At 50.4% G+C, this 21,775-nt stretch overlaps 1 protein-coding gene across 1 annotated transcript in view; it reads left to right on the top strand.

Moving 5' to 3' along the window:
- KIF26B (kinesin family member 26B) overlaps positions 1–21,775 on the top strand; it is a 441,533-nt gene that overhangs the window by 355,959 nt on the left and 63,799 nt on the right. The window contains exons 6-9 of the mRNA XM_004578491.2: positions 8,276–8,482; positions 12,662–12,755; positions 13,803–14,065; positions 16,751–16,934. Coding sequence (XP_004578548.2) covers positions 8,276–8,482; positions 12,662–12,755; positions 13,803–14,065; positions 16,751–16,934 — 748 coding nt within the window. The remainder of the gene's footprint in view (positions 1–8,275; positions 8,483–12,661; positions 12,756–13,802; positions 14,066–16,750; positions 16,935–21,775) is intronic.

The raw sequence follows: 21,775 nt of genomic DNA on the forward strand, positions 1-21,775 counted from the left end.
GAGCTGAGAGACAGAGTCTCTTCTAAATAGGCCTGTGTCAGTGTTCCCGTCCCTCCTGATAGACTGGCCTCTGAGATGCACCTGTCTGCATCCTTGCAGCCTGGCCAGCTCTCTCCCCTAGCCTGCTAATTGGTGTGAGGGATCTCGCTCCCACAGGCTGTCCAGCCATTAGCAGTGCCTCCTGAGGGGTGGGAGGCAGGGCTCTTCGCTTGGTTTCCTGCCCCCTCCCCCAGAGCTGCAGTGGCTTGCTGGGCCTGCCCAATGACAGATGCATGTTGATGAAGAGCTTTAGGGAATTTTCTTCCCTTTCACTCCCCGAAGCACCTCTTTGTTGAGTATATCTCATTACTGGCTCCGTTTTCTGGCCTTGTGCATGCTCTCTCACACTTGGCTTTATTGTGCCACCACTTGTCACTTCGCCAGCCCAGCGTTTAATCCTGTCAGTCTCCCCCTCTCTGATGGCATTGCTGCTCATTATTTGCTGTCTGGAGCCACATGAGTTCACCTGCTGGCATCCCTGAGGAGCCAGCCACCCATTCAGTTTCCCTAGAGGTGATCCAACTGTGGCCACCATCGCGGCCACTCTCACTAGGAACTGGACAAGTCACCTCAGCACCTTAAGACTCCATGTCCTTCCCTACAAAATAGGAAACGGAGCTACAATCGTCATCATTCAACAGAGCTGTTGTGGGGAAAGTCAGATGGAAATGCAGCATGAGAAAGTCCAGTAAAACTTGCACAGAAATTACAGCCAAAACATACCCAGGGCATGCTTCAACCTCCTGCTCCCCACCACTCCCCCAACTCAGCTCTGGATCAAGTGGCTCTCTCTGAATATAGCCCTCTGGTCATATATCATATAGGATTATAATTACGTCTTCAGGCTAAGTAATCTAGTCCAATTCAGTTTTGATCTCTGCAGCCAACAACTGCGCTGTGGTTAGAGTCACTGGGTTCCCTTCAGGTGCGGCCCTGTGTGTCCATAGTGGGAACTGTGCTTTGCTGGGATGATGACTTGTTAAGACATGAAGGACGACAGCTCACTCTGACTGTAGAAATGTGACTCTCCTGATTCTCCCCACTATCTGGAATATAGTTCATGTGGTCCCTAAAAATGTTCCAGACCCATTCTGTCCTGTGAAATCATAAAGATCATCCATCAGGAAAGGTAATCTCAGAGCCCACATCATGGTACAACTGATAAAGCCACTGCCAGCAACTCCATGTCCCCAGTGGGCACTAATTCGAGTCCTGGTTGTTTCATTTCTGATCCTGCTGCCTGATAATGAACATGGGAAAGCAGCAGATAGTCTAAGTGCTTGGGCTCCTGCACCTACGTGGGAGACCTGGAAGAAGCTCCTGGCTCCTGGTTTCAGCCTGGCCCAATCCTATTATGGCCATTTGGAGAGCGAACCAGTAGTTGGAAGATCTCTCTCTGTCTCTCTTTGCCTTTCAAATAAATAAATATTTTTTTACAAAGTTTCAGACCATTTGTAGAATTTTTTTCCAGAATTGTATTCAATCCTCTCCTCTGATAAAACTTGTTGACTATAACACCATTGCCTATTGGTCCTCCACATGATGCAGGCATGGAGGGTGAATACAAATGGGGAATAAAAGACATGTTTATGGAGCTCAGTGTACCACTGAGGGGGTTAGCAAGAGAAGCTTACATTATGTTACTTGAAAACAAAAGGGATGTTAAAATAATGGCCAGGAGATCGCATCTTTAATCCCTTGTAGTGTGTTTTCAGAAACTGGTACTTCATTAAAATCATTTAGGATGTGTCTCTCAGGACTTAAAATAGCACAGATAGTGAGGAGGGTTGGGTTGTGGAATCCTTTGTATTTCTTGGTAGCTCAGAAAGACAAGAATGTTGAGAACATGTTTTGAGACCCATCTATTGTGTGGGTTTTTTGTCTGTGCCATCATGTCACTTAGAATGCTTGGGAATGTTACTGAGATACCTAATGTACCGTCAGCAGATGGCGTGGGCACATCCCTCACTGGCTCAGTCAAGACAAAAGGGGGAGAAATCCAAGATGGGAAGCCCTGCATTTACTTTTTCCACACTCCATCCCATTTTGCATGGAAGATTCTTCTTCAGCAAAAAATTAAAGCAGGCTGCGTTTGTCTAATCTCAGCCAGGGGAATGGGAAAGTAACTTGTTCTTGGTCTTACCTGTTCTTCTGAATAAATTTGTTCATTAAAGAAGTTTGTACTTTAACTTTCAATATTTTTTATAAGATTTATTGCAAAGGCATACTTACTGAGAGAGACAGAAAGATCTTCCACCCCGGCTAGTTCATTTTCCAAATGGTCACAGGTGAGCCAGTCTGAAGCCAGGAGCCTCTTCTGGATATCCCACATGGTGCAGGGTCCCAAGGCTTTGGGCTGTCCTCTGTTGCTTTCCCAGGCCACAAGCAGGGACATGGATGGGAAGTGGAGCAGCTGGGACATGAATCAGCACCCGTGTGGGATCCTGGTGTTTGGAGGTAGAGGATTACCCAGTTTAGCCAATTGGCTTCTAATTGTTCCCTCATTTTTAATATTAAGCCTAGGAGAAAGGCTTCTGTGTTAGTAATGAGATGTAGGAAATCTATTTTATCTCAGTGGATTTGAGGAAAATGAATCCATCTATCTTCCTTTCTCTCCCTCCCGCCCTTTCTGTATTCTCTCTCTCTCTCTCCTAAGCCTTCCCAAGAAAACAAAACTTTACATCTGTGGGCTGCTTCATGGTTCATCTTTATCTCATTTTACTGGATCAGGACAGCTGGCTCGTTTTTTAACATAAGAAAGCAAAAAGATCCATGCCTTCTGTCAAGTACCCACTCAGTGGTGAGTCTGGGTTGGAACCAAGTCCTGGCTCCCCCACACCCCACACCCACACCCACACCCACACCCACTGGATGCACTCTGGAGTTATCCTTCCCAGTTCTTTCAACAGCTGAATGCTGCTCAGAAATCCATGCAAAGCAGCAAAGGCCTCCTAATCTGTCCCAGGGAGGGCACGAGGTCACTCAGCTCTGACCGCATCAGGCAGGAGCTAGCAACACCACCTGCTTCCTTGCACCCTCTCACCTGAGGTTGGGGACAAAGTGATTGCCATTGCCAAGGCTCACTTTGTTCATTAAAGCCACCCTGGGGCATCCCAGCCTCCAATACTGTGTGTTCTGGTCCCAGGCTGGAGGGGGCTGTGTCAGCTCTGCTGTTTGCCTGAACTATCTCCTGTGATAATCCCCTGAGTGTAGGGAATCCCTTCTGACACTGACTCGCTCCACATTTCCTGCTGTTCTTCCTGTTGTGAGATCTTGCTCACCCTATTGTTATTTGCTTCTGATTGACCTTGGAGAACAGTCTAGGCATGAGTTAGGAAGCCAGGAATAGAGGTGAAAGCCTTGAAGATAGTTCTGACACTGCTGTCCCAGTGTCACTGTTGTTCCATTTTGGAGACAAAAATGATATCAATGCTATTTCTAAATCAATCCATCTGCATCTTGACCAGTTTCTGCTAAGCTGATTAAAAAAAAAAAGGTTTGTTCATTTTATTTGAAAAGCCAGAGCAACAGAGAGATAGGGGAGAAACAGAAAGCTCGTTAGTGGCTGGTTGCAATAGGTAGGTCCGAGCCAGGAACTCCATCCAGGTCTGACCTGAGTAGCAGAGGCCCAAGCAGTTGGCCTTCTTCCACTGCTTTCCCGGGTACCTTCTCCGGGAGCTGGATCAGAAGCTGAGCAGTCAAGATGTGAACTGGTACTCATGGGATGCTGGCATGCACCTGCTGTACCACAGTGCCAGCCTCTGAGCTGACTCTTAAAATCCTGTGCGTTAGCATTAAGGGAGTTAAAAAATATAGCGCTGTGGGGCCAGGTGTGAAGCGTAGTAGCTGAGTCACCAGTTAAGGTTTGTGTGTCGCATATCGAAGTGTCTGCACTTAGCATCTAGCTCTGGCTGCAGCTCCTCAATTCCAGCTTCCTGCCGAAGCAGACCTTGAGCTGATGGTTCAAATAGTTGGAGTCCATGCCACCCACATGGGAGACTTTGGTTGAGTGCCTGGCTTTGAGCTTCCCTCAGTCCTGGCTGTCGCAGGCATTTGAGGGAGTGAACTGCTAGAGGAGTGCTTGCTCTCTCTCCCTCCCTTTTCTCTGTATCTTGAGTAAGCTTTTTAAAACTTAACATAGAAATGTGAAGGGATCAGAAGCTGTTGCTGGTAACTCTAGCCTATAGCCTCGCAGAGGAGACCACATTTGTCACCACGTGCACACTGCATGGAGCACTTCCTGTGGCCCGGACACAGGCCAGGGAACCACCTGTGTGCTAACGTGTGTGTAGTGGGCTTTTGTGGTGGGCCCTGCACAAGGAGTGGCAACAAAGTTCACATCTGAGGTTGATGCCTGAGTGGTCTTTCTCCCACTGTTATCTGTGCTCAACCTCTGCTGCATAAAGCATCCTGCCACTGGTCTGATTCACTCAGTGTGCCCGTGAGCCTTTCAGGCAGTCAAAGACCCCCCAGCTGAACAGCTTGTGGGTGCAGAGACAGGCAGGAAAGAGCCTCACTGGGCGTACACCATGCACCCAGAGGGACGTCCATCTCACGGATGGTGTGCAGTGAGCACGGTGAGAGATGACAGGGCCTGCTGCTCATTAGCATCCAGGAAAGTTGCACGGCAGGCGACGGTCACCTCCGCCTTGATGAACTGTTTGTGCAGTTCGTGCCGATTCCCTCCCTGTCCTTGCAACATCTCACTGTTCCCATCTCCTGCAGTCCCTGGTGCCAGCAGGAAGGCAGTGATTAATGAGCAGGATATAAGAATAACTGGGGCCCCGAGCAACAGCTGTCTCACACCAGCCACTGGTTAAGTCGACAAATGAGGGGAATTGGGGTCCCAGCCTTGTGGGGACACTGGTGTGGAAGCTCTTCCAGCCTGAATCGAGGTCAGGCCCTCCTGCTGCCACTCGGGGGAGCTTTCTGCATCCCATACCCTGCCAGCCTGCCTGAAGGAGTGAGGAATTGAGTGGGACCCTCTGGCCTGAGTGCTGGGGGAAAAGGCTGTGTACATTAACGACTGTTCGGGCCTTCTGCACTGAGCAGAGAAAGTGCAGGAGGGCGTGAGGAGGCTGCCCAGACTCCAACCATATTGGTAGCCAAAGCAACATCTCCTGGCAAGAAGTCCTGGGGACTTTGATGTTCACAGGTGGTATCCCCTAAGCACTTGAATTATGGAGGATTAAGCAGGAAGTGTAGTGCCGGACTAAAGGAGTAATGACACAAAGGAGCTCAAGCAGAAAAACCCAATTCCCTTCCTTGAAGGCAGAAGAGAAAACACCCATTTATTTAAATGAGCTGCAAAGAAAGGGAAGGAGTGTGGCATATTCGCCAGCTCAGAGTTCAATGTGTTTTTAAAGAACTGTGCCTCTCCATGGCCAGGCTAGAGGCTGGATCTTCAGCCCGTTGGTAGAAAATGAACCGCGGGCTCACAGCTTCATTAAGATGCAAGCGCATGCAGGCGCATGCATGGACAAATGCATCACCAAGGCTCTTCCCTGCTTCTCCTGCAGGCCCCTGGCTTGCCTAGCTCATGCTTTACATTCAGCACCTCTCGTTGCCCAGAAAATTGCATGCAAAATTGTGAAATAGGAAAAGCAGTGGGCCGTGCAGCTCCATCAGTTCTGCCTGGCCTTGCATCATCCTTGACTTGTACTGCTCGGAGCCTCGGCTAGGAGACGCAGCTCCCAACAGTTAGAATCAGAGGATGGGCTGTCAGCACCACCTTCTGTGTGTGACTGGGTACATCCAGAGAAATGTAAGGGAAGTGGAGGCTGACTAGAGAAGGTCATGGCGAACAAGGAAACTGCCAGGAGGGGACGTAGAGGTGGATGTCGAATGTGGTTATGGCCCTCTGTACTTTGGCTTATTATGGGAAGTTGACTGTTTTCACATCTTGTTGGGCCCATTGCTGAATCATGGGCTCTACTGGGAGCTTCAGAAAGTCATCGAATCTAAAACCTTTTGGTATTCGAATCAGCTTGTGTTCTAATTTCACTTTCTTTTCCCATAAACTGTTTGAAGTTCCCCTGGATTTGTAGTGGTCTCTAGTTTCCAGAGTCTGGGGTGGGTGTTCTGGAACTTTCTCTTTACCCCTGAGATGGGCCAATGATAGGATATCAAGATGGTAGAAGGAGGCAGGTACAGGAATGGGTAGAGAGGGACAGGAGCCAGGCACATACACGAGCACTCAGCCCGGCTTCTGCATTCCTCTGTCAGCTCCCTGGACTCGCACAGCAGTCTTGCAGGCAGGCCTCGCTCTTCCTATCACATAGCTGAGCAGAGGCTCCTAGATGCTTGACTATTTGAGGGAGGTGGCAGTCTGGGCATGATGGGCCAAGAATGGACTTTAGTGGCGAGGTGGGAGTGCAGATCTGTAATCTGGAAGACATTAAGTGCCATCTGCTTTCTCCTTTGTGACAGCTGAGCAAGGACACCTACACAGGGATGGCTAGGAAAGATGAAATGAGATCATGTCGATGATAAAATGCTGGCACACAATAGTCCTCTACCCCCAACCAGCCCCACAAGCCCCTCAGAAGAAAGCAGGCGGTTTCTGTGCCGTCCCAGTGGGAAAACCAAGAGTGGAACACTAAGAGGCAGCCTCACCTGACTCGGGCCCCCTCCTGCCCACCCCCTGTGTGACACTGACGTCCAGTTCCGTGCTAAGGACAACGCATAGCACTGGCCATCTCATGTTCCTGGGGACCTTACAACTGGTTCCTTTCACCTTTTATTTTTTAAGATTTGTTTTTATTTTGAAAGGCCAAGTTAGAGAAAGGTGGAGGAGATCTTTCTTCCACCTGCTGATTCACTCTCCAAATGGCCACAGTGGCCGGGGCTAAACCAAGCTAAAAAGCCAGGAGTCAGGAACTTCTTGGAGGTCTTCCACATGAGTACAGAGTCCCAAGTGCCTGGGCCATCTTCCACTGCTTTCCCCAGCGCATAGCAGGAAGCTAGATTGGAAGTGGAACAGGCAGGCAGCATATTTACTTGCTAAACCAAGGACCAGCCCTTTCCTTTGAGCTGTACACACTCCACGTTGGGCCCAGACCTGGTCCAGGGCTGAGCTCCCTCCTCCATCATGCCCAGTGCATAGCCGCCTTGGAGCCTTTCTGTATGTTTGCAGCAGCTGATTCAAACATCTGCAACCCTCCTGCTCCCAAATCAAATGGCAGATTTCATCAGCATGAGCACCTAAATTCAGGGAAACATTTAAAACTAGTCCTCGGGTAAACTTTCCAAACTGCCCCGTGCCCTCACTGAAGTTGTCTGTCTGTGTCTGTCCACCCTGCTATGCTGTGCAGTGGGTTTCTGTTTGCCTGGGCACACAGTAGGTGCTCACACATTACAAGCTGCACTGACCTAGCAACACAAAGATCTGGTAGGCGAGCACTGGTTGTCCCTTTCTCAGGCCTGCAGCCATGTGTCGCTGCCACGGGGTAGCTGCTCCCTTGAGCTCGCTCTTTCAGGCTATCTGTGTCCGTCTGTTCTAGGCACAGCGTCGGGAGTGGGGCAGGGCTGGGTATGAGCACTAGAGACACTCATGTTCAATTCCTCAGAAGGTGGGTCAGAGGGCACGGCCTCCTGTTGGCTGCCGGGACGCATCTATAAAGATAATAATCCCCGAAATGACAACTTCTCTGCACCCACTTTGTGGGATCCCAAATAACGTGTTGCAAACCAATCGTTTATCACTGTTGCCCCTTGGAACACATTTCAAATGCTGGCCATTAAAAACAGGCTACTTTATAGGCCTTTAATGATGACACTAATAACTGTGGATTTTTGTCTCCCAGAGTCCTGATGAGCCAAGCCAAGGAGTAAATTACAGAGCCAACTTTTATGTGCGAGGTTTATTGATCTGTGAGCTTCAAGGGAATGGCACCAGCCCCTATAGCTTAGCAGTCCTGATTACCTTTTCATCTATGTAATTGGGCCACCAGGGCACCGTTAATTTTCCATTTATATGAACAGGAAGACAAAGAGCACCATGTGCCACCTCTGTATTAAAGTAATGGACATATCAAAGAATCCCACCTGCTAATTATAAATAAATCAGTTTCCCATGGCCTGGTGAGGAACAGGTTGCTAATTCGTTGTGCATCTCATCGTCATTGATCAAAAGAAAGTTGAGTGCTGTTGCATGTGCCTGCTGCAGCAGGAAGAGGCGAGGGGCCAAGCCAGCTGCTGTAGTCCATGTCATTTCCTGTCTGTGCTTTCCCAACAGGTGAAAGTCATGCTCCGCATTTGTTCCACCTTGGCTCGGGACACCTCTGAATCCAGCTCTTTCCTCAAGGTGGACCCACGGAAGAAGCAGATCACCCTGTACGACCCCGTGACTTGCGGAGGCCAGAATGCCTTCCCAAAGAGAGGCAGCCAGGTTCCTCCAAAGATGTTTGCCTTTGATGCTGTCTTCCCCCAGGATGCTTCTCAGGTGGGTACAGACTAGGGTGGACCAGTTCCTCCCTCCTCCTCATCCCAGTCCTCTGAGGTGCTGGTACTGTAGCTTGGGCATGATAAATGTGCTGAGATGTCAAACACACATCTTTTCTGGGGAGAAGGAAGGGCGGCACAGCCAGGTCCATACCCAGAAGTGGAAAGATGACAAGCAGAACTAGAAGCTAAGGGCCAGCTGGACCCAAGTACAGTGACTGCTCCAATAGACCTCTGCTCCTGCCTGGGTTTCACAGAGTGGGCATGTAAGGGGGAAGAAGGCTGTGGGGAGCTGGGCTAAAATCAGGCCATGTCCTAGAGCCCCACATAATTAACTGGGGTGGTTGAGGGCCGGTAAGCAGGCCTGGGGTGGGACCGAAATACTAGGCAGGGAATGTGGCTGCTATGCATCTTCTGGCCTGGAAGAACAGAGTGGAGGGGAGGGAGAGAGGCTGGGGGATGGCCATTTTATCAGCAGGCTGTTCCTGCAGTACCTACCACACTGAAACCCAATGCTCAAACAGTGCGCATTTACTGATTTACTGGCCAGATGTCAACAACAGAGCAGCTTTTCTGGTGCTGGCTCAGCCTAAACGTTTGTCTCTGATCAGCTGTGAGGTGCGTACACAGCTTTGTAGAGCTAGCATAGATGCTGTCACATGTGTGGGCATCAAGTTCCCCTCAGATGGCCCAGGATAGCTTGGCCAGATCTTATTTGATCTCTTTTCCACTTTGGGCTCTCATCACCTAACAGGCTAGCCTTGTTCTCATGGCAGTGACCAGGACCTCCAAGTGCAAATACCTCTTGAAACCTAGGCTTGGGATTGACACACACAATTATTTCTGCTGCATTCTCTTGGCCCAGACTGAAGGGGTGGAAGAAGGCATGTCTTGATTGGAAGAGCTGCAAAGTCACACAGGGCAGGGTGGGCATTCAGGGCCGTTTTTAAAGCCTCCTACCTGCATGACTTGGAGGCTACTTGGGGCCCAGACTGCCAACATTCCTGGATGGTGATCTGGCCAGTGAACTGTAACTCTACTGAATGATGCCATGGAAACTCCCAGGAGACAACTGCTCTAACCAGAATGTGCTCCTAGAGGTTTAGTGAATGTTGTTTCTTAGCATCACCAAATTATGTCTACCCTTCAATGGCCTAGGGATGGGAGGGGTGACATGGGTGTAGGACTTAGTAAAGAAATCAGTGATTTTTAAAATAAGTTACAGGGATGAGGTGACCTTTATTGTGTTGTGGCGTCAGACTCCCGATGCATGTCTAGTACTTCCCAGGAAGAGTCCTTGATAATGCACAGCCCGTCATTGAGCCCTGGCACAGTGGTACCCGTCAGGACATTTGCAACCTCTGTTAAATTTCCTTTGTGCTGCATTTGAGTCTAGGAAGTCCTGGCATTCACACAGCTCCCCCGTCACACCACAAGTACACAGTACCTACTATAGGCTGCATTCATGGAAATGGAGCATGCCATTTCTCCAGAGTTTTATCATATCAAGCACTTCACAAATGTTCTGTGAGTTCTATGGCTCCTCTCTCCCTTACGTGTGTGTGTGTGTGTGTGTGTGTGTGTGTGTGTGTTGCACCACCACCTAATGGCCTCCATAATTTAAACCTGACGTTGGGTCTAATAAATGGCCCACACATAATTTAATTAGCACAGTTAAAACTTTCCAGAAGCAAATCTCGGCAAGTTGTAAGAATTCCAAAGCAAATCCTAAATTAAGCATGGACTATTAATGAGTTTTAGATTTATTCCAGAAAAAAAGCAGCCATTTTTATTGCTGGTCTTACTTACATTTCACGCTCAGTTCCCAGGCTCAATACGCTCAACGGTGCAGTCTCGCTCATTTCAGAATGCTTCAGTGTTGTTCAAATTTCCAGTGTCACAGTAAATTTCATTTCCACATTAATTTGCAGTCTTTGAGATATTTCATGTACAGTTACCCAGCTGACTCTTACAGAATTCTGTAGGGGAGGAAAGGGAAGCCATGCTATTTTCTAGAACAGACAAGGAAACTGATCCTCAAAGCTTGAACTCCACATTCATGGTCCGTTTCCGGGATCTCTCCCTTTGGCCTTTTATGACCTGCCACCATTTTATCCACTAGTACTCGTGGCATGTCCTTGGGCAACTCAGCCTCTCTGGGCTCGCTGAATGAAGCATAACCATGGTGGGCTGGCTGCATCAGCTACTCAGAGTTCACATATATAAAAGCAAATGCTCAGTGTCAGCCGTTTTTATGGTTCAGTCACCAGTGTTAACATCATGCTGGTGGTCATGGCCAGCTCAGCCTCCTGAGTGAGCCCCTGGGAACCGCCAAAACAGGGGCAGTGCACAGGAGGACCTTGTCCTCAGGCTCTGCCTGGGACACAGGAGTCACCCCCAGTTTCAGACATCAGCTTGCCAGGCTAAGCGGTGATTGGGGATAGCCTTCCTCCTTATAGCCCTTACATGCCACCTTCCTACCCTGGGCGGCCTCTGCAGGCACTGCTGCCCACTCATTGTTTGGACAGATGTCTAGGGAGCTGGCCTACGGGTGGGCAGCCAGGTTGTCTCAGCTCTGTGGGGGTTCGAGACTTGGCCTTGCCCATGGTGGATGTGGGGGAGTATCTTCCCTGAGGAAGGCTGCCTGTCTCTCCAGACCCAGGGAGAGGCAGCAGGAGGGCTTCCAGGAGGGGCCATTGTGAGCTTTAACTAACCCCAGATGGAGAAATCAGTGCCCATTGTCTCCTCAAGTGGGCTGCCAGGGGAACTGCCAGGAGATGATGGGCACTAGGAGGCCCATCCAGGATGTCTCCCCTGGCCCCTGCGTGGGAGGCTTGGTGGCCGCTGTGTGTTTCACACACACACTCGGAATTCTAATACAGCTATGTATGGATCAAGGTGGGCTCTCAACGCCACCCCCCCATCACTGTGTGCAATAAGGGCAGAGTTCATTAGGAGATATCCTTGACCTGCTGTGCCTCTGGCAAAGTCAGACTGTACTTCAGTGCTGGGCTCTCCCTGCCTCTGCCCTGAACTGGTGGAGGAGGACCTGAATGATCCTGTGGTCCCCATACAACCCCATCCTGCCACCTTCTTGGCCCAGGAGGACACCCCCCCACTCTTACAGCCTCCAGCAGAGCTTGCTGGGGCGACCACCCCAGGAACAGAACAATGGGCAGTTGTTGGATTATGTGGTTTTTTCAGTTTTGGCTTGGGAGAGAAAATTGGTTTCCCAGTATTTAGGTCCATTGTGCTACTGCAACGTGGAGCCGTATGAATACCTGCCATTCATGGCTGGGACCGCCTGTGTCCTAGACCCCGGCTGGGAGGCACAAGCCGCAGACAGTGTCACACAGAGCTGTATAGCTCTCACTCCAGCTCCCAAGACAGAAACAAAGACAACAGCACACAGGCTCAGCTCAGCTTGTCCTGGTGCTGTTGCCACCTACCAGAGAGACGGAGACCTCTCAGATCTCCTAGCTGGGCCTCCAGATGTACCAACTCCCTGTAGTTTGCAGAGTGCCGTAGTGAGGGGTGTAGCTGGGGGGAAATACTCAAGTTGTCTAGAACCTGATCCCTGTGTGAGATTTTTGCAGACAAATTAGAAAGGAGACAATCTCCCCTGCTCCCAGGCATGCATAGGAACATACTGCTATGTGGCCACGATACTGCATCCGCTGAATGGGTACGCACGCGGATACAGGGAGCACCGGAAGGCTTGGAAAACAGGACATGGGCTCCGGGGGAGGCGGTTGGGAGAGCAGGTGGGCAGGTCTTGGGCATCTTGCCTAAAGAACTACCGTTTCTCATGGTCCCTTCTGAAGTTGTCTGGTCCCCTGTTGCCCTCTAACAAGCCAGGTCTGCTTCCTAAATGTGGGTTAGTAGAAAGTGGATGGGGAATTGAAAAGCCTTATCCCGGAGGCCAGCCTGGCAGGGGAGGGGAGAGAAAGTCTGGCCGTGGTCTGCTTCACCCTGGTGCATAGATACTAGCATTTAGTCAACTAGCAGTTAGCCAATGTGCCCTTAATGCTCTGAACTGCCGTGGCTGGAGGGCCTCCAAGGCCACTGGACTCCCCCAGAATTCTGCGGTAGAGGCATTTCAACATGCTATTCCTGTCACTTGGTGGTGCTTGAGTCCCATGGCCTGCGCCCCACTCACATCTTGCCTTGTGTCCTACAGGCTGAAGTGTGTGCTGGGACAGTGGCGGAGGTGATCCAGTCTGTGGTTAACGGGGCCGACGGCTGCGTGTTCTGTTTTGGCCATGCCAAACTGGGTGAGTAAGGAGGGGCCTGGCTTTTTCACAGCTCCCTGGATCTCCTGGGGCCCTACCCCTTTTTTTAGACAGGTTCACTAAGCCCAGGGGATCAAAGCAAGCTCCAGTATCTGGTAGCTGTGCCACTGAATAAGCACAAGTACCCATTTCTGCATTTGAAAGATAGGTACTCAAACATGCATTTCCTGAGTGGAGGCAGTTTGGGAAGCTGTGTGTGTGTTGTGGGGGGGGTCCCCTGTACTCCAAGTTGGTAAATTGGATCCACAGAAAATTCAGAGGAACCACCTGCAAACAAAACTCAGCACCACCTTAGGATCTATCTGGAGAAAATTCTAGAAACAGCCTTCTAGAGGTTGCTGGAATGTTCCTAAGCTGAAGTGCTAGGGAAGGGAGGCAGGGAAACACCGCCTGGAAGAGTTTGATTTGAATCCTCCTGTGGTGGTCTCTTCTCCATGCTGACCTGTGGCCAGCTGCTTGCCAGTCCTTGCATTGGGCACGTTGGTCATTTTGGGGAGCTCCAATAAGTGCACCCCACAGAGCCTCAGAGGGCAGAGTCCAGTGCCTCAGCCAGAATGGGGGAGGCCATGCCCTCCCTCTCTGCCCCTGTGTCTTCACCAACCCGTCCATCTCAGATCCAAACAGTGATCCTGATTTGAATGCTCATGCATCTAACTGGACAAAGGTTAAGAAGTGTGGATAGAATTGTTTAACATGGGGGTGACTACAAAAAGAGTCACATTACTGATGAAAAGTGTCGGACTTTGGAGTTGGTGTACGATGGAACAGCTTGGGTCCTCAGGATCCTACTCCAGGAGCATTGAATCTGATCATCTGGGTTCTTGCATTCTTTATTATTACAGCCATTGAACTGGTAGCCCTAGTTTATACCTTTTTGGGCTTTTTTTGTTTTTGTTTTGTTTTGTTTTTTGGTTGTTGTCAGATGTCTGCCATTTTTCTTACTTTTTTCCCACTCTCCCATGCTCCTCCTCTTTGTCCTTGGCACCCTGGACATCATGTTGATTTTCTTGCCATCTCCTGCTCTTGCAGGAAAATCATATACCATGATTGGGAAGGACGACTCCATGCAGAACCTCGGCATCATCCCCTGCGCCATCTCCTGGCTCTTCAAGCTGATCAATGAACGGAAGGAGAAGACCGGAGCCCGCTTCTCCGTCCGGATCTCAGCCGTGGAGGTGTGGGGGAAAGACGAGAACCTCCGGGACCTGCTGTCCGAGGTGGCCACGGGCAGCCTGCAGGACGGCCAGTCCCCGGGCGTGTACCTTTGCGAGGACCCCATCTGCGGCACACAGGTGACTGCTCCTGGGGCTTGAGCCCCGTCCCCACACGGCTCATCCCTACCCGTCTCCCAGCCCGCAGGCCAGGGCAGTACAAGCTCGTGAATCACTCCCCGTGTAAACGGGCAGGCTTGCGAGTGTTTACTTTAAAGTGAACTGGAGCTTTATGGCCTGCAGCTGCGGGGCCTCTGCCTGGCCCAACCTAAATATTTGTACCTTGAATCTAATTGACAATGAGCAGGAACCACAATTGTTGGAGCATTGAGTGAGGAGGGGAGGGACAGAACTCACTTTTTTTTATGCCCCTTAAAAAAGTGGGGGGCAGTCTTTCTTTTGTTTAACAATAAGTTGAGATATTTACAATCCTGCACCAATATCTGTGGCCCTTGCTGGGACTGTTTATGGCTCTATAAACTTGGTTTCTGGCACTGGCTTATAGCTATAATAGCCATGCTATAGGAGAAGCTAATAATCACTTTCTTTTAAGATTTTTTAAAAATTATTTTTACTTGGGCCCGGCGGCGTGGCCTAGCGGCTGGGGTCCTCGCTTTGAAAGCCCCGGGATCCCATATGGGCGCCGGTTCTAATCCCGGCGGCTCCACTTCCCATCCAGCTCCCTGCTTGTGGCCTGGGAAAGCAGTCGAGGACGGCCCAATGCATTGGGACACTGCACCCGCGTGGGAGACCCGGAAGAGGTTCCTGGTTCCCGGCTTCGGATCGGCTCGCATCGGCCCGTTGCGGCTCACTTGGGGAGTGAATCGTTGGACGGAAGATCTTCCTCTCTGTCTCTCCTCTGTATATATCTGGCTCTAATAAAATGAATAAATCTTTAAAAAAAAATTATTTTTACTGGAAAATCAGATATACAAAGAGTAGGAGAGACAGAGAGGAAGATCTGTCCACTGGTTCACTCCCCAAGTGGCCACAACTGCCGGAGCTGTGCCAATCTGAAGCCAGGAGCTTCTTTCTGTTCTCCAGTGTGAGTGCAGGGTTCCAAGGCTTTGAGGCCACAAGCAGGGAACTGGATGGGAAGCAGGGCTGCTAGGATTAGAACTGGTGCCCATACGGGATCCTGGTCTGTTCAAGGCAAGAACTTTAGCCGCTAGGCTACTGTGCTGGGCCCATAACCGCTTTCTAATTAGAACTGTCATGTAATTGCTAGAGCCACGGAAGCCAGGAGAGGCTACAGTTTGCCTTTATGGGATGCCTGCTTCGAGGGTCTCCCTCACCCCAGAGGGGGTTGTTTGCCTAGGGGAGGACTTCCGGCCTCAGGACCCTGAGCATGTCTGCCCTCTGCCCACAGTGGCCTGGCTCCTGCCCTGGCTGAGTCCTCTTTTTGCCTGCCTGAGAATCACCTGGAAACCTTGCTGAAACAAGGGTCACTCAGCTGCACCCGCAGTGATTCTGCCGCAGTAGGTCTGGGGGAGACAGCTGTCACAAGCCTACGTGCCAGGCTGGTGCTGCGGGCCCAGGCGGTCACTCTGACGCCTCGGGCGTGCACGGACAGCACCTGGGATGGACTCGGCAGCCCTGCCCTTCACTCATGCAGGTGTGCTTGGGCTGCCACTCCTCTTTAGGACCCCACTGCCCACACTCCATTGAATGAAAGAGCTGGTGAGCCGAAGGCCGAGGAGAAAAATGAGTAATGTTGTCTTTCATTCTTCTTCTTCTGGGGAAAAAAAATTTTTTTGAGACTCTTTGGTTTACTCTTCAACAGTGAGTACAAAGCCAGGAACACAATAGTATCTCTAAAGTACAAGCATTGCAGTGGCCTCAGGTTCCAAATATTGGTTCTCAGAGTTCAAAATTAAAAAGCAGAAAATTCTCAGAAGTTGTACTAACCTTAAGACATCATCATCATCATCATCATCATCTGTTTCTCGAATCAGTTAAATGAATTTCCTTTTTTGCTTATTTCCCTACCACGATCCACATATGTATATATGGAATGCTGGTCCAATTTTGTTGCCTGTTAACAATTCAGGTTTACTACAAACGCGAAGGGTTCTCCTAGCATCTGGACACAACGCCCAGTTACACTTTGTTTAATCTAGTCTTGCACGCACGTGTTATGGTCATGAATTCAGAAACTAAAGGTAGAAAGGGATCTCTATGAAATGCAAAAGAAATATCCAAGTATCTTGGGTGTTGAAATGCCTCGTTTACAGTGAATCTAGCAGACGTGGTCCAAGTTAGCTTCCATATCTGAAAAGTCACGATCCAAATCATTGCTAACCAAGCTGCTACTGCATCGGGCAACTCCAATGTGATGAGGTCTGAAGCCACACTTTGCAAATCTCCCATCTCCAAACAGTTGAATCTTGGAGCTCGAGGGGCAGTCACCCAGCCTGCTGTTTCTTGGTGGGAGTGTTGGTTTGTGGTCCTCTGTGAAGTCAGACCGTCTGCTCCATTGCCATCACCCATACAACCATTTGTCACACCTGCTATTTACCCATTGTACTTAAGCTGTGCAATGGGTAAAAACAAGCTTCGTCTGAGAAGCAGGCTCCATATTAATTCTTAAAAATGAGTTAATTAGGCTGGGGATTAAGCATGAGTGGAGAACCTGGTTCCAGAAGGCCTTTCAATCACTGGGGTGGGGGGTGTGTAGCGTTCCCATGCAGCCACTGAATGGCTGTTTTAACACCTGGGCCTGAGTGATGGGCAGGCTCTCCTCAGCTCTCAACTTCTGCCTTCCAGCTGCAAAACCAGAGCGAGCTGCGGGCCCCTACTGCCGAGAAAGCCGCCTTCTTCCTGGACGCCGCCATTGCCTCCCGGCGCAGCAGCCAGCAGGACTGCGAGGAGGATGACCACCGGAATTCGCACATGCTCTTCACGCTGCACATCTACCAGTACCGGATGGAGAAGAGCGGCAAAGGCGGAAGTAAGTAGGCCCGGTTCCGCCCCGCCGCTGCTCGGCTGGAGCAGTCATGACCTTTCCTTAGCGGCCTTCCCTACCACCACCCACAGTGGGATTTCAGTGGTTTGCAATTCAAGATAATTGCAGAGTCTGGGCTGCAGCTGACTTCTGAACTGTCCAAGGCAGAAAGTTTGCTGTGGTAAAGATAATTTACAAGCGTGATTGCCGTGGGAATGGGAAAGAACAAACTGACCAAGGAAACCAACCATTCAACAGTACCTTTCTGTTCACAAGTCATAAAGGTACTCGTCAGGAAGGACCCGACGCACAGCACCCTGGCGACGCGCCACTACTCGTTAGCTTTGGGTCCATTTTATGGGCCCCAAAAGCAGCAGTCACATTGTCTAAATAGCCCGTAAATCAGACTTACGGTAGCTCACTGGACTCTGGCTGCCTCCCTCTGGTCGTAGCCATCGGGGAGGTTGCCATGTGAAAGTCCAGGCCCAGCTGTACTTTGGGAACTGGCTGTGCTGCCGGGACCCTCCCACTGTGATGTTCTGTCCCCTCTCGACTCCTGGCCAAGCCGTCCCCAGCCTTGGGGTGGTCTTTCCTGAGCTTTATCCTCACAGCTTTGCCTGTATCCACAACATCACAGCAGTGGGACCGCATGGTCCCACATAGCCTGCCCAAGGTGGGTAATGCATCATTACAATCCAGTTGTTCGTTTTTCTTTCTTGCTACCTGCTGCTTTTCTTCTTCCTGGGCATAAAGAACTGTCTCCTTCCCTGGAATGGAAGGAAGAAAAACCCTCACTCGGGGCTGCAATTCTGCTGGCTGTAGGTGACTCCAGGCATCCGCTGGGAGCTGCCCCCCAGTGGCCTCCTCCCTAGGGGTCTGGAGGCCATGGCAATTACTTGCTGTGTGTTGGATGCACAGGTTTGGCCACCGCCAGCAGAAACACAGATCTTCTTGTACAAGCCGTGCTGGTCAGAAAGGTCTGGCCGGGAAAGAGCAGAGACTGTGTGAAACGGAATGCATTCTCAGCAAAGGCTTCGCACCAGGTCAAGTGCTTCCGTTTAAAAATAACATTCTAAAAGGAGACAAGGGATTAGGGTTGGGGTGAGACGATCCAGACCCAGACCTTGAAACCCACAACAGACTTTTCACATGCTTTCTCCTAACAATCTGGGAGCTGGCTCTAAATCCTGCCCTCACTGTGCCTCCTGGCTAACATCTCCGCAGTGTGCGTGTGGGAGCATGGGAAATGTCCACCTCGTTCTTCCACGCAGCTGTCAGTAGCAGTAATGACAGTCATTGGAGCCTGCTGTGGGGTCTCGGGCTGACTCACCAAAGGGCCAGTCATGAGCCAAACGGTCCCGAATGGCAGTGAGCAGCAGACACCAGAGGTGGGGTCCCCCCGCCGGCCCACCCCAGGCTCTCAGCCGAACTGAGAGCAACTCTATGTTCAGGTCGTCGCTGTTTGAATTTATGAATCCGCTTTTAGCTTGGGAAGTGCTAGGAGGGAGCCATCTGGAGAACAAGGCAGCACTTCATGAAAGAACTTCAAACGTAAGAATCTGAAGTTCAGCTTGTACCAACAGTTCAGGTTAGGGCATTGCTTAAACCCACAGATCCACCCCCAAATCAGTACGTAAGGAATCATGGGCATGTATTAAATTTTTTAACTTCCAACTCATCTTCTTATGTTTAAATTGTGGAAGAGGATTGCTTTTTAACTAATAGATTCAGGTTAAAGGAAAAGGCAAATACCATTAATGGCTTCCAAAAGCTCTTGGAATGTATTGGAACTTGGGACCAGAAAAGGGCGGGGGTGGGGGGAGGGGAAATCCAGACTGGTGTGGATGAGGCTGGGAGAGATTTGGGGCTGCCTCATGCTGGCTGGAGCACGCACCGGCCCGCCCCAGGAAGTAGGGCTGCAAACCAGAATGCCCCTGGCCCCCAACCCCTACTGGCTTGACTTTGGTGAATTTCAATTTGTTTAAAATATAATGAGAAGATTTGAAGTGTTGTTTAAAATGGAAATTTTGTTTGCTTATATATAAGTAATAATTCCCCGCAGACCTGGCAGGCAGAACTCAATTAAGGAGAAGTTTATTAATTAGGCACTCTGCAGGGAAGCAGGAAGCCGAGCAGCCGCGAGTGGCCAGCGGAGGCTTCGAGCTTGGATTCAGAGAAGCCTCTGGTGGCAGAACTGGCTACACCGCGGGGAATCTACCCCTGAATTGCATACACACGTGTGCACTGTGTATACTCACATAAAGGCACAGACACGTGTACTAAACATTTCTAGTCAAAATAGAGAATGGTTGATGGATCGCTGTTTGCCGGAAAGCACTCAGTAAAGCTTAAAGTGCCTCCCAGGCTTAATAGGTTTAGGGCATTAGTGAGGCTGATGGATTTTTTTCCTTCGCCTAGCCTGGAGGTGGTTGGTCCTTGCTTGGCTCAGCTCCATCTCCTGGCCTGAGCCGTCCCAGTAGGAGACCTTGTGTCAACCAGCTGCCCCAGTGAGGAGTGCAGTAGGCATCCAGAGCAGTGTCGCACTAGTGATGATTCAGATGTGTTAACGGGATGCAAACTCTACCTGTTGACAAAGAGAGAGAGTGCACGGGCGTTCGTTCTCCAGTTCACCACGCCCCACCGCAAATGCCTGCAGTGTCTGAGACCGGGACGAACCCAGCTGAAGCCAAGAATTCAATCCAGTTCTCCTCTCAGGTGGGCAGGAACCTGGGTACTTGAACACGCTGCCTGCGTTAAGAAGGGGCTGGAGTTGAGACCCAGAGCTGGGTATGGATCCCAAGCTGTCCGAGAGAAGACAGGGACATGCTACCCAGTGTTCTGACCACTAGGCTGAACACCTGGCCCAGATAAAGATGGTTTTTAAAAGCATCATTCTGATAACTACTGCTGAGTGAAAGACTGTAAGTCCTGAGTTGTTTCTTTTCTTTGTTGTATCTATGGGAGGACAAGAGGCCTGTTTGGGCTGGGCTGGCTCACTCTGTGTGTGTGTGTGTGTGTGTGTGTGTATGCACACTTGAGCATTTGAGTGTGCACCTGTGCCTACACCCATTTACTGGTCTGATTAGACCATGTGCTTAACCTCCATCCTGCTTCAATAATGAACCACTTTTTCCTGGCTTACATGGTTTACATCAGCCCCGTGCCCTGCGCAGGGCTGTGTGTTTGCATTACTTGAGTGACAGGTGTGGGACAAAGGATCTAGAAAGAAGTTTACTTCTAGAGGAGGCAGAGCTGAACCTCCGCTGTCCCTCCCTGCAGGCTCTGCAGTGACATGGTCCACACACCCAGGACTCACCCCTCGGTCAAGAAAATGAAGTGGCAGGTTCAGATTTTTAGACTTGTATGTTATTGAACTTTTGGCCAGAAGGCTAGTGCCACAGAGCACAGTTTGGAATTCCCATGCTCGTTTCTCATCCCAGTAGCTGCAAATCTCAAGCCACCCGCTCCTGCCTACTTCTCCTAGCAGAGAATTAGCTCCCTCTTGCAGGACAAGATGGGATTAACCTGCTGTGTTCCCTCTGCTTCTCCCCTCTTGGCTTCAACATCCACCCGTGTGCCTTGATTCCCCCCGACCTGCCCTGATCCTATCCCATAGGTCTGCTGTTCCCATCTCCCTGCCATCCTTCTCCTGTCCCCTTCTGCCTCTCCTGGGACCCCACCGGGACCCCGTCAGCTGGCTTTCCATTCCATGTTTCTACACTCTCCAGTCAGCACAGTGAGGGCTGCTGCAGGAAGGAAGGCCAGAGTAGAGAAACCAAGGGAAGGCAAGGCCATAACTGAGAAAAATGAAAGCTGTGACAACTCCCTACCCTTGGGCTGTCTGCTCCACCTTCCAGATTCTGCCCCTGCCTGGGATCTCGCTGCGCTGGCTCCCAGTGCGGTTTTGGGGAGCGTTCCTTGCTTGCCTAGGCTGTCATGCCTTTCCAGCATTGGCGTGCTCGCTCAGGCCGCACTTGACTGTACATTCTGGGAGCACAGAGTGCCTCGTGTTCCATCGTTTGCTCCCACATTTCTGATGCAGTGCTCAGTCCCTGGTTCTCCAATCAGAGGGAAGGGAGGCTGTTTCAGAAACACAGTTTTGGGCCCAGCATGATAGACTAATGGCTAAATCTTCACCTTGTAATTGGCGGGAACCCACATGGGCACCGATTTGTGTCCCAGCTGCTCCACTTCCCATCCGGCTCCCTGCTTCTGGCCCAAGAAAGCAGTAGAGGATGTCCCAAAGCCTTGGGGCCCTGCACCCATGTGGGAGACTGGAGGAAGCTCCTGGCTCCTGGTTCAGGATTGGCTCAGCTCCACTGCTGCATCCTCTTGGGGAATGAATCAATGGATGGAAGCTCTTTCTTCCTGTATCTCCTTCTCTCAGCATATCTGAATTTCCAATAAAAATAAATACATCTTTTTTAAAAAACAATTTCTGGGACTGGTATGATGGCTCAACTGGCTAATCCTCTGCCTACAAGTGCCAGCATCTCATATGGGTGCCAGTTGATGTCCCAGCTGTCCCACTTCCCATTCAACTCTCTGCTTATGGCCTGAGAAAGAGATAGAGGATGGCCCAAAGTCTATACCCTGCATCCATGTCGGAGATCTGGAGGAGGCTTCTGGCTTCTGGTTTTAGATAGGCTCTGCTTTGGCCACTGTGGCTATTTGGAGAGTAAACCATCTCAAAAGAATTTTTTTGAGATCTTCGAATAACTTGTGCGGCTAAATGGGAGTGATGTTTTCTAGATTCTGTGTGTGTGTGTGTTCCTGCTCCAGTTTCTCTCTCCCATCTCCTTTTGTAGGCAGCTGTTTGGCCTAGAGGTTAAGACATTGCTTAGAGT

The sequence above is a fragment of the Ochotona princeps genome, chromosome 10, assembly GCF_030435755.1.
Source record: "Ochotona princeps isolate mOchPri1 chromosome 10, mOchPri1.hap1, whole genome shotgun sequence".
In the NCBI taxonomy this organism is placed as follows: Eukaryota; Metazoa; Chordata; class Mammalia; order Lagomorpha; family Ochotonidae; genus Ochotona; species Ochotona princeps.